Source organism: Chlorocebus sabaeus, chromosome 3, assembly GCF_047675955.1.
Source record: "Chlorocebus sabaeus isolate Y175 chromosome 3, mChlSab1.0.hap1, whole genome shotgun sequence".
Classification (NCBI taxonomy): Eukaryota; Metazoa; Chordata; class Mammalia; order Primates; family Cercopithecidae; genus Chlorocebus; species Chlorocebus sabaeus.
The window spans coordinates 17,600,533-17,612,629 of record NC_132906.1 but is presented as its reverse complement, the minus strand read 5'-3'; the positions used below and the strand labels follow the sequence as shown (position 1 = coordinate 17,612,629).

Genomic DNA, 12,097 nt, shown 5'->3' with positions numbered 1-12,097 from the left:
AAATAATAATAATGATAATAATAATCGTTTATGGTAAATCTTTGTTGGCCATCAGATTTCATCCAAGTTTTCTCTGCTTGATAAATATTCCACTTGAAAGACCGAATCTGATGGTACAGGTAAGGAAAGATATAGCTAAGTCTATAGTCTTTGGTTTTCTGGTTTAGAACACTTTCTCCCCTCCCCTAACTCCAAGAATAGACCTAAAAAGTAGAAGTATAAAGATGTTCCACTTTTAATGCAGAAATGTAGACAATTAGCTAGTTAGTACTGTCAGTTGTACCCGCCCACCACCTAAAACAAGCTACATTCTTTAAATGTTGTAAGCAACTTCTAGTCATATTTATGCATATCAGCTTACACCCTAATGTGTGAAAAGCAGGATATTCTTTCAGCATCAACTTGTGATTTCATAATTGTTGAAATTCTTTAAATGAATAAAGAGTTATAGACTGCTTTTGTGACAATAAAATCAAACTTTAATTGTGGAGCCAGATAATATTGCCTTTTCTTGCCAAAATTTTAATTTATACTTTTTAGTAGAAAACATAACACATTTCTCATTCATTTAACTAATTAATCCAAATGAAAAAAGTGAAGTATTATAATCACAGGTATACTAATAAACACTTTTACAAAGATATTCAGAAACATTTGCAGCAGGTTTTATAAGACTCTGATATAAAACAAAGTAAAATAAAACATTTTGAATTGGCAAAATCAGTTTACCTAGCCCAAACTGCTTCAAAGAGGCATTTGCACTTCTTGTCCTGGCTTCATTAAACAAAGTAAAATAAAACATTTTGAAATTTCAAAATCAGTTTACCTAGCCTAAATTACTTCAAAGAGGCATTTGCACTTCTTGTCCTGGCTTAAAAACAAACCCCGAAATTACTTTCTTTTATCCAAATCAATTGACCATATTAGCTAATCTGCATAAAGTCTATGAGGATATGTTTTGATAAATGCTATAAACACAAAATTAAGACAAATCTGATAGCTATTGTCAGATATATAGCACATTTAGAAGGGCCTTTGTTAATAAAATGCCTCTAATGTATCCAGAGGTATAGAGTTCAAAGGGTATCTGTTGCACATCTGATTCTCACAGCATTCATGAAAGAGGAGACAATGATGTTCCCATTTCACTGAAAACTAAAGTGACTTGTTTAAGGTCATATAGTCCGATCAGTGGCACAAAGACATTTATCGAAGGCCTTAGAATACAGAGTACAGGGCTTCCTGTTGGTAGATTTACCTTCTTAACCACACGGAGATGTGATCCAAGCATCAAAACAAGTGTGGGTCCCTTCAGGTCTGGAAAATACTCCAGCCGTAACAGGTGAAGAGCAAAGTCAGCTCAAGATCTGTCATATGCTACACAATTTACAGTAAAACACTGGGAAAAGAGGAAGCTGATGCGAGGAAGAGGGAAGAATGATTTGAAAGATTATAAAATGGCAAAGTTCCTCCAAAACCTATAATAAGCTAAAACAAACTGAAAAAAAAAGGTCTTAGTTGGGAAGCCAATATTCAGACCAAAGGAGGGGGTGGGAGGAGAAGATGTAGAAGGAGGAAAGCAGGAAATTATCCATCTTAACAGCTCAAAGGATTTGGCACATATCTATGTTATCTGAATAATCTTGAAATTTCTTTGAGGTAGACAAATGTTAGGAATAAGTTGAGTTCATGTAAAACAAAAAAGAAAGAAAGAAAAAGAAAAAAAAAAAGAGAAGGAAGCTCTACAATCCTTGGTTATCTGTAAAAACCTCTTTTAGTAAAGTGCTTAGATGCCAGCCATTTTATTCCAACATTTAAAGGCTGATTGACGTTAAGTATCTTATAGGTAATGGACAAAAGCCAAGTTGGGCTTTAAAAAAAGCTTAAAGCCTACCAAACTTTACAGTACGTTTCTAACTTTTTATACCTTCTTTACATGGAAATTATTGTTTTCTCCTCCTTGTTCCTTGGTAAGCTCTTCCTGTTTTCAAGTCTGAGCTCAAATTCACTTCTCCTGCGAAGTATCCATGATTCCTCAGTCAAATGCAGCGCTCCTACTCCAAAAGTCCCACTATGCTCCAAGGTCGCTTTTGCTGTGTTGTGACTGTTTGCCCACTTGTCTCCCCACTGGACTGGAAGCTACTCAAAAGGCAACCCTGCTTCTTCATCTTTACATGGTCAAGACACAGCACTCTGTGGGTACTCAAATTAATCAATAGTTCATCCTATTTACAATCTCTCAAGCAGCTCATTTTATGTTAGTTGCACAATCTGGAGGTCTGGAGTTCTTCACATGAAATTTAATAAATTATCCTGCAAGCTCATTTTTATTCCCATTTTTTTTACCCAGGGACAATCAGTCTACCCGGGCAAATAATGAGGTTGCGACCTTAGTCCCTATTCCCAACCTCATTTTTTAGTTACATTCCTTTCATTAACATGTCCTTATACACTTACAAATAAAACTAAGTCCCAAGAGGGCAACAAAATGTATGATTCTTAATGATATAAAAACTAATCTTTCTGATACTAGATCTTTTATACTAGAAAAGTAAATTCTTGTGCTTGAACAACATTTTTAAGCACTTAGTGAATTTGAGAATCTGAACTGCCACTTGAAATATTCGCAGGAAAGAAACATTATGAACCAAATGCAGGAACATAGCTATTCAAAGGGACATATTTTTGTACTTGTTTTGCTCCAATTTCTGCTACATAGACCGCTCCAGTCTTTCTGTCGACTTCCAGGAGATGTGGCAAAACTTGATCTGCTAGTTGGATTGTGCTGATCACAGAACACTCCCCAATGCTTCCCACCGGGGGTGCTGCTACAACTGAGAGCCTGCTAAGATTCAGCTGGGCCACAATCAAGTACTTCCCATCAGGAGTAAATCTAAGGAGAAAGACATTTAACATAATAAATGTCTGTGAAATAAACATAAGGGGTTATTTTTTTTCAACATTTTAATCCCCTACTGTGCCAAACAACAGTAGGCATCTACTTGCTGAATGATTCTTTTAAGGAGAATTTTAATTTGATCTAATTCTGTTTATGAGGGAATAAGATGTCCATGATGGTAAGCAAAGCCAAAGATTAGCTTAAAGTTTTTAAAAGTATCAATATCATAGTCCACAAAATGAAACTAATGAAGAACTGACATTAGGCTGGGTTTGATTTTTGTCCTGTGTTTAAAAATTTACTAAGTAAAGGCTAGAGGAGAGGTCTAGCATGTTATTTCTTGTGTTCACTTTATCTGGGATCTGAAAATCTCAGATATCAACTTTCTCTGTATATTTCTATTTTCCCCTGATTCAAAATTAACAATAACATTTTAAACTTTCAGCTAGCTATTCAGAGAAGTGAGATATGTACACTAACTAAAACAAGCATTTGGCAATAAAATGAAACAATTACCTGACTGAAGAAGGTCCCTCTTCTGTGAAACAATTATTCCATGCTCCTAACCACTCCCCAGTGTCTTTATCAAATACTTGGATTCTTTTATTTCCTCGGTCAGCAACCCACACCTGAGAAACACACAAAAAAAGTCAATTGAAAAATATCCATAATATGAGAAAAAGAAAGGGAAAAGAACATTTATTTTCATTAGTTTCACGTACAATATCTCACTTAAGAGGATTCCAAAGAAGGTAGTGTAAGTCCCATTTTCAGATGAGGAAAAACTAAAGTTCAGAAAGGTTACCTTCTCTGAAGTGAGCTTACAAGTGGGAGAGGCACAACCCAAAGTTGTCTTAACCCAAAGCTTGTAATACTCTGTCTACTGTTCTAAATGTGTGAATAACTAAAAAGCTGGAGTACTCTACCATAATGCACGGGATCAGTAGATAATGAAAAGTGACAACATCCATTCATTCCTTTAACAAGCATTCATTTTTCAATGCGTGCTACTGGCTTGTCAGCTCCTGGGCCAGGCAATGTGACACACAAAGGCAGCCTTACTTCTCGAGAGCTCAAGATAGCAGGATGTGAGGTATTCATTCATATTGCAGTATCATTAAACCCATACCTGCTATTACCAAGGTATGTACAGAGTGCTGAACCAACTAAAGAAGCTTGAGATATTTTAGCAACACATAAAGAACGGTAATAGGTTTAATTTAGGTTTGTTATACACCGTAATGGGTTATTAAGGAACTTGTTATAAGACAAGAAGTGAGACGCATTCTAAATGATATTTCATGGCTACATGCATGCAACTTAAAGCATAAAGGGAAATGGTTTTTGATGACTTATGGCCAGGGTTGTAGAGAGGTATGAAATAATGCACTGGGAGTGGGTCAGTCCCATTTACTTCTACCTCCCTGCTTTTGGTCCTTTGGATTTCTTGGGTTTATGGATTGAGATATTATTTCTTCACCAGTAACCCTGACTACAACTTCATCAATGTGTGTGAATTTTGGTAGCCATTGAATTCATCTCCAATCAGAAACAAATCAAAACTCACTACACCATTTAAGCAACTTTATTAATGCCAAAATAAAGCAATTTCTCAAGGTCTTTTCCTGATCTATGATCTTTTACTAAGGATGGGTTTTCTTAAAGATTTTGAGATTAGTATCCCAGACAAATGACCAAGGAAGAAGTACAGTTTACACCCTAGGATGGAATGATACTTTACATTGTAGTATTATCTTTCCTGCTCAACGCTCAGTGAATTTTGATTATGGGAACTCCTGTTTAACACATAACAAGAAGTCTGGAACTGACTAATCCTTCATATAGAGTCATGGTGATGATTAAATGAGTTAATTATGTAAAATAACTCAGAATAGAATTGCTATTGTTATAAAACAATTGTGTATAATTGACACTCTTTATCACTCAGGAATGCCAGAGTACCCCCATCAGATGATAACCAAGGCCTTTTAGGAGGGTGTTCCTCACCATGATGAATTTACCTGGGTCAAGGTTTCCCAGGCTCTGAAATTTGATTTTTTTTTCTTAGCACACAATGAGTCACCCAAGCTCAGAAGGATAATGTGCAAAAGTTTAATTTAAACTTTCCAGTTCCCAATTTACATACAAAGTTCACATGGTTGATTAACATCTTATGGCAGATCAGAAGATTTAATGATCAAAACATTCTCATTTTTGTCAATCAATTATGATTAGGAAGCCAAGTCATCATTAGAAGTTTGTTTGCTGATCACTGAATCGGAAGTAGAAATGGATTAAATGCCTAATGGTATGAAGGCAAGCAGCCTAATGTATCCATTGTGTGTCAAGACATTTAGTCATTTAATAAATAAATATGACTACGATGTACTAGGCACTAAGAAATAAAGCAAAAGAGATTCAGTAAGCACTCTCAACAGCCTAACATCTATTAGGGGAGACAGACAAATGATTATAATATAGCATGATAGTTACTATGATAGGAAGTACAGGCTGCTATGGGAAAAGGAGGAGAAACTAATATACAAAATTTTTGGTGGGGGTTTTGTTGTGAAAAGGTAACCTCAGAGAAGTCAGATCTATGCTTAGAAGTTGAGTAAAGGCAAAAGAGATAGTAGTGAGTAGGGCAGAAAAGAGAGAAATTGATTGAAATTTGTTGGCTAAAGCTTTCTGTTCCCTAAACAAAGTGGAGCTAGTGAGAACAAGAGTTTGCCTAGGTGACTCTTTTTCAAACATCCAAGATTAACCTCTCCCACTCCACTTTAGATCAGCACTTTTTTTCTTGAGAAGTGAAAAGATATTCAAACACTTTTAGTGGAGTTTTCCCAGTAAGCAGGCAACTTTTTCTTTCAGGCAACTTTATGTTCAGATCCATTATTTGTTCCTTCTATCCTTTTAAATGGTATAGGAAATCCATTTTGCTCATTTCTAAATATTTGGGGAACCCCCTCACTATATGACTCAAACATTTGTACAGAAGTATGTGTGCACACCCAGCCCCAGAGTAATTACCCAGACATACCCACTAACATACGTCTGCACATGCCCAGACACACATGTATACCACAATCTATATATACATGCCCAGACACACACACACACAGACACACACACGCACAAACATATTCAGACGCAGAGTCCCAGATACAATGACACTGTATTTTTACCCGACCAGCTGAATCAAGTGTAACACTGTGAGGTATGTTGAACTTAGCAGGCCCTGTCCCATTTTCTCCATGCAGCCAAAGGATCATGAAATCTATAAATGGTAAAAATACATAGTCAGAGCAACATATAGAATGTCTCAAGGATTTGCATATTTTGTGAAACAGGTTACAAAGAACTATTTAATTACACCGCTGGTTCACTTGACTATGCTTTCTCAGCTTTCCTGTCTATATGGCCACTTGCCCATCTCTTACAATTAATTTTTTTAAAGTTCCTTCTCTGCTTTAGGCAATTAATCTACTTCTTTAATTATTATCTCCACTAGAATTTTTCATGACTGCTTCAAAATCATTATTTAGGGTTTATGCCATCCTCTCCCTAAAACTGGTTCCCCTTCCCAACTTATCTGTTACTTGATATTAGTATTCCACAGACCTTAGAAATTCACATTATGGGCCGGGCGCGGTGGCTCACGCCTGTAATCCCAGCACTTTGGGAGGCCGAGGTGGGCGGATCACGAGGTCAGGAGATCGAGACCATCCTGGCTAACACGGTGAAACCCCATCTCTACTAAAAAAATTCAAAAAATTAGCCGGGCGTGGTGGCGTCGCCTGTAGTCCCAGCTACTCAGGAGGCTGAGGCAGGAGAATGGCCTGAACCTGGGAGGCGGAGCTTGCAGTTAGCTGAGATCATGCCACTGCACTCCAGCCTGGGCAGCAGACAGAGACTCCCTCTCAAAAAAAAAAAAATTCACATTATGATTTTACCGTCTATCTCCTTTATTATCCACTATGGTGGGTTCAACTGTGGTCCTTTAAAAAGATGTCCAAGTCCTAACTCCTGATACCTGGGAATGTGATGCTATTTGGAAATAGTTTTTGCACATAAAATTAAATTAGGGATCTCATGAGATCACCCTAGATTTAGGGTGGTCCCTAAATCCTTATTAAGAGAAAGAAGGGAAAGACTGGAGGCACAAAACCACACAGAGAAGAAGGGGCTGCCATGTGAATATGGAGACAGACATCAGAGTAGTTATGCTGCCACAAGCCAAGGAATGCTTGGGCCACCAGAAACTAGAAGCGGCAAGGCAGGGCCTTTAGACTAAAATGAGCACGGCCTACCAGATTTCTGACTTCCGGATTCCAAAACTGTGAAAAGAAATTTATGTTGTTTAAAGCCATGCAGTTTGTGGCAATTTGCTATGGCAACCACAGAAAACTAATACACCCATATTCAATCTGTCTCCTAGATTTTGTTGTTTCTTTCATTGAAATTTTTGGATTCTTGCTTTAACCTTACCCTATACGTCCCTTTTAACTGTTATCAACCAAATTCAGTTACTAAATGATAAATTGACTACATAGCCTCCAAACGAGAGCTCACTTGGAATAGATCCTAAAAGAATGTCTTATAAAACCTGCTGCTGTAACATTATTTTCCTACTAAGAAAACCTCAATAACTTTATAGGCAAAAACATTGGCTTTAATAATCCTTAAATAAGACTTCAAAAGCATCCCAAATTGTATTTTATGCTGCTGAAAAAGTGCATCTTCACCTTCTTTCCTGTTAATAACAGCCTGTAGACTATGTATGATAAACCCTCCATGAATGTTCCATCCATCCTCCCTTCTCTTCCCACCAAAACCAGTTTAGTTCAACAACTACTTCCTTCATGACATCTGGTTCTATTTCTCCAGGCCATTTAGTTTCTCCTCCTAAGTCAATTTTGCTTTAAGAATCAATACCATAGACTACATTGCATTGTTTCATACATAACAGATCTGCACCTCCTGATACTAGAGAGGACAGAGAAAGGGCACTCAGTAAAATGCTTGCAGATTAATCAGCCTGTAGGATACCTGACTCTGGACTTCTAGGTTTCTAATTTCTACACACTTATCTCCTGAGCCCACTAGAAATTCTCATACTGTTGCCAGGTACTTTTGGAGGAATCTCCTGGCCTTTGGTGAAGAAAGTCGGCCTGTTATCAGGATCATTTATTGTGGGCAATCATACTCATCTGTTTTTCAGTTTTCTGGCAGTAATGCACTTAGCTCTTTACACATCGCTTCACACACAACACTGAAAACATTATACCAAGTATCAAACAAATTCAATCCAATTTATAATATTTTTATAATACCATAAACAATTAAGTCATGTACCTTGGGACAGTTTGATCAATCTGTTATTCAATCCTCCATCTCCATCCACAATGTAAATATCTCCTGTGTCCTCTACATATAATTCTGCTGGGTTATCAAACTGCAGAGGATTCAAACCAGTGCCTTTTTTGCCTGGAGTACCCAAGACTTGAACAAGATCACCAAAAGAACTGTATTTTTTAACAGTATGACCAAAGAATCCTATAAAGATAGATATGTACATCTCACAAATAAAACCACTATACAAACATTCAGATTTTTCAAGTAAGCTAAGAGCAAAAATTTGATAGAATTAAACAGTAATAAATAGTTGACAGACTTAGGAAATTACATGTAACTAACAAGCACTATAGCTTCTTTGTAAATTATAGCCAAATTTGATCATGAATTAAAATCTCCATTAGCACAAAATAAGCGGATTCTAAATTCAAATAAATAACATCCCCATAATTGACTCATTATACAGGAAACTCAGAATGTTAACAAAGTATTGGGGCACCATTTTCTTTTTTAATCTTTTGACCTTGAATAAGCATTGCTTATGAAAGGAAATCAAAAGGGAACAACTTATATTTGAAACTGTTACTTTAATCATTCACATACAGATCTTAAATTTCAGTCAGTCAACAAAAACGTTCTCTATGGTACAGATTTTTTTTTTTTTTAACTGCATTTTCACCTTGTGGAGACATTCAAAATGCAACCCCTCAACTTTTCTTTGCTAAGAAAATAATCTCTGTAAATTATGAGTATCTTATTTTCTCACGTTAAAATTTCTTTAAGTTAAAATTAACAAGCAAGAGCATAAAGCAGACTATTAATAAGGGAATATCATAAAGCAGTTAACAGAAATCAGTTTGAAGGTACATATACCCAATTAATTGATAGGTATTCAAAAGACACACTGGATACATTGAGCTTACCAGAAAGAAAGTGAATCAGCTTGCATTACAATTCTATGTTAAATTATTTATTTATTATTATACTTTTGGACAGTTGAGCTAAAGTTTATAGCAATAAAAAACATAAGCCTCCAAGTTTCTAACAACTAGCAAAAAAGACTACCAATAAAAAATTCTTTTTACAAAAAGGCTAATTTGTAGCCATATTTTTCATTAGAGGAAATTTATTGCTTTGGGAAATAGGAACATAAAACTGTCTTCAGATATCTGGGTAGAAAATTAGCTGTAATGGAAAAAATGAAGAGATCATCTGTGCTCTTTTTATTTCTGGGAATCAATGAAGTCTTATTTTTAAAAATCACATGAATAAAATGAACTAAAAGTAATGGTCTTTAACAGTGGATCTTCAGGAAAAAAGTGAAAATAGACTCTCATTACAGTATTACAATTCACTCAGTGATAATCTATAGATTTTTTTTTTGGTTGAACCAGAATCTTACTATGTAAAACACAGCATGAAATAAATAGGCCATCAGCTGAGGTCCAGAAATCTTATGGGTTCTGAGAACAGCTGCGATAATGGCACGACTTACAGAAACTGAGAACTCATTATCTCTAAAAAATAGCATCTGAATCAGCCAGGACTGTAGAACCAGGATGTCCCTGAATTCAAGAACACAACTGGGCCAAGGAATGCCAGAAATAATGTCTTTATAATCCCATTTCTTTCTGAATTCCTAGGGTAATGCCAGGACATCTCAGGTATTGCCTTAAGCTACAGCCACAGGTGAATTGTTTCTCTGAAAACTTTCTCCATAGCTGCCATTCAGCTGTGCTCACTTCATTCTTCAGCTTTTTTGTACTCAACATATTTGATGGCAGGAAGATTTCAGACATACTTCAGTCAGTAGAATTTCAAAAACATTAACACCAATTTCTGCAATCTTTGCACTTTGAGCAACCAAACAGTTACGATTTCACAATCTTTTATGAAAGAGAACTGGAAAAGGAAAATAAGAGTCAAGGATTCCAGTCATTGCTTTTAGAGACTGCCACTTTATTTGGCTTCAGTTTAGAGTTATTTAATCTGAGAAGAGCAACTGATGCTTTAAAGAGGACAAGTCCCTAGACAAGTTCAAGGAAAGATCACATTAACAGGCTCCTTGTCAAATTTCTTAATTCCACAGAAGCATAATATAAAGTTTGTTAAAAACATGTGATTTCATGAATCGTTAAAGAAATTACAATTAGATTCAGCAACTCTGATTGTAAACAATACAAACAAGGACATGTGCAAAGATGCGATTTCCAGTAAGATAATGTAATAGATATTACTATACATACCACTTCCTACATCCGTGATCCAGATGGATTGTTCATATAGAGTACTGGCTGCAAATATACCATGAGGTGTGTCAACTGTATAATTCCAGGCTCGTAGGAAATAGCCATCCTCTGTGAACACTAATATCTTTGGGAGGTTATCCCCTCTCTGAAGATATACAAAAAATAACTTGTTAGGATCAGTTTTAAGGAAAGGTAATCTGTATCTTGGCGAAGAAAAAAAATAAACTGAGAATTTTACTAATATTTCAAAAACCACTTTCAAAATCTAACATATCTTTCACATTCGAAACCAAAATACTTGAAACCAACTCAAAAATAAATTGCACAATTAGCATGATATAAACGCATATGGTCAGTTACTACAGCAAGAGAGGAAGGTTGTTGTTTCGTGTTCATAGTTTCTTTAACTCTCTATTTTACTTACTTGACCTATGTAAACCAATCCGTTGAGGGAGTCAACTGCAACACAAAATGTTGTTCCGGTAAAATATTCTGGGTGCTTAGGCCAATCCACATCCAGCCGGTAAAGACTTTTCTCAGTTCTCCAGGAAACTGCAAAAGTAAAGTTCCTCAAAACCTTAAATAAAATCAGACAATTCAGACTTAGTTTACCCTCTAGGTAAGAAAAAAAAAGGGGGAGGGGCGGGTGGTAACAGGGCTTATTGTTAAGCATGCCTTGACAACTAGAAGTTTGCTGGACTGAAATAATTCCAAAGAAATGGGCTTATGTGCCTAAAGATCAACACGACTACAATAGAAGTCTGCAAATTATTTGAGGGTGTAGTAGGAATTGGGAAAGAGGAAAATGGCGATGTAAGATACACAGATTTTTAAACTCAAATTTTGTAACAGTCAAGGCAGTTCGGACCCAGGTGCAAGCTTTGAGACAAGTTACTGAGGGAACCGGGGCCTGCCACCTCCATCCCACGACCGTGGCGACGCCTCCCAACAGGGCTATCCGCACACCCGACAGTCATTTCCTCACTACCCAACTCACTGGAGAGCCACAAAAACGCGAATGCAAAACCAGAAATGCAAGAAAGAAGCCAGCACCGGCTACGCAGACCCAGAATCTCGCCATGACCAGACGGGAAGCCAGGCGAGGGAGGGTCCGCAGGTGTCTGGGGGAGGACCTGACAGCCTCAGGCCCGAACGGTTTGTAGCGGCACAGAGGGTCTGCCCGGGGCCCGAAGACCCTATCTCCGGTTTCCCCTCCCTGGAGGCACGAGCTTTGATGTACGAAAGGGAACAGAGACTAGGGCGAATGAAAATCAAAGACGACCAGTTCCGGACTTCGTGTGCATTTCGGGGTCCCCGCCCTTACGTCAGGTGCTTCGGGATCACCCAGTGACCACCCTTTCCCGCCCTCAGGGCAGTCCTCGCCGGTGACTTCCCGTGGCCACCAAAGTATGGGCGCCCGTAGATATGCCTTAATCGCTCGCCATTTATTCTTTTTAATTCAGACGGCAAAATCAAAAGATCGCACACCCAAACACGAGGTATAGTGGGGATAACATTCAAAATAATGACAGCTAGGCTTCGGGAAGGATTTTTGCCACATCCTATTCCTACCATCCAGGCATCCGCTATGGAT

The 12,097-nt window shown here is 37.3% G+C and overlaps 1 protein-coding gene across 1 annotated transcript; it reads right to left on the bottom strand.

The window, feature by feature from the left end:
- Window positions 1–456: 456 nt before the first annotated feature.
- NHLRC3 (NHL repeat containing 3) lies at window positions 457–11,900 on the bottom strand. Its single transcript, XM_007960198.3, has 7 exons — window positions 11,501–11,900; window positions 10,928–11,080; window positions 10,501–10,648; window positions 8,255–8,455; window positions 6,085–6,176; window positions 3,416–3,528; window positions 457–2,893 (listed from the first exon to the last, which is right to left on the bottom strand). The coding sequence occupies exons 1-7, from the start codon at window positions 11,582–11,584 to the stop codon at window positions 2,641–2,643; spliced, it is 1,044 nt and encodes a 347-aa protein (XP_007958389.3). The 5' UTR covers window positions 11,585–11,900; the 3' UTR covers window positions 457–2,640.
- Between the last annotated feature and the right edge of the window lie 197 nt (window positions 11,901–12,097).

What these genes read in the sequence shown, in the direction of transcription:
- NHLRC3 (XM_007960198.3), bottom strand. Translation starts at nt 11,584, where the DNA reads ATGGCGAGATTCTGGGTCTGCGTAGCCGGTGCTGGCTTCTTTCTTGCA. An exon ending in CGCGTTTTTGTGGCTCTCCA is followed by an intron (nt 11,081 to 11,500) that starts GTGAGTTGGGTA and finishes ATTTTATTTAAG; the next exon opens with GTTTTGAGGAACTTTACTTT. An exon ending in CACTTGATTCAGCTGGTCGG is followed by an intron (nt 3,529 to 6,084) that starts GTAAAAATACAG and finishes TGTGTTTCTCAG; the next exon opens with GTGTGGGTTGCTGACCGAGG.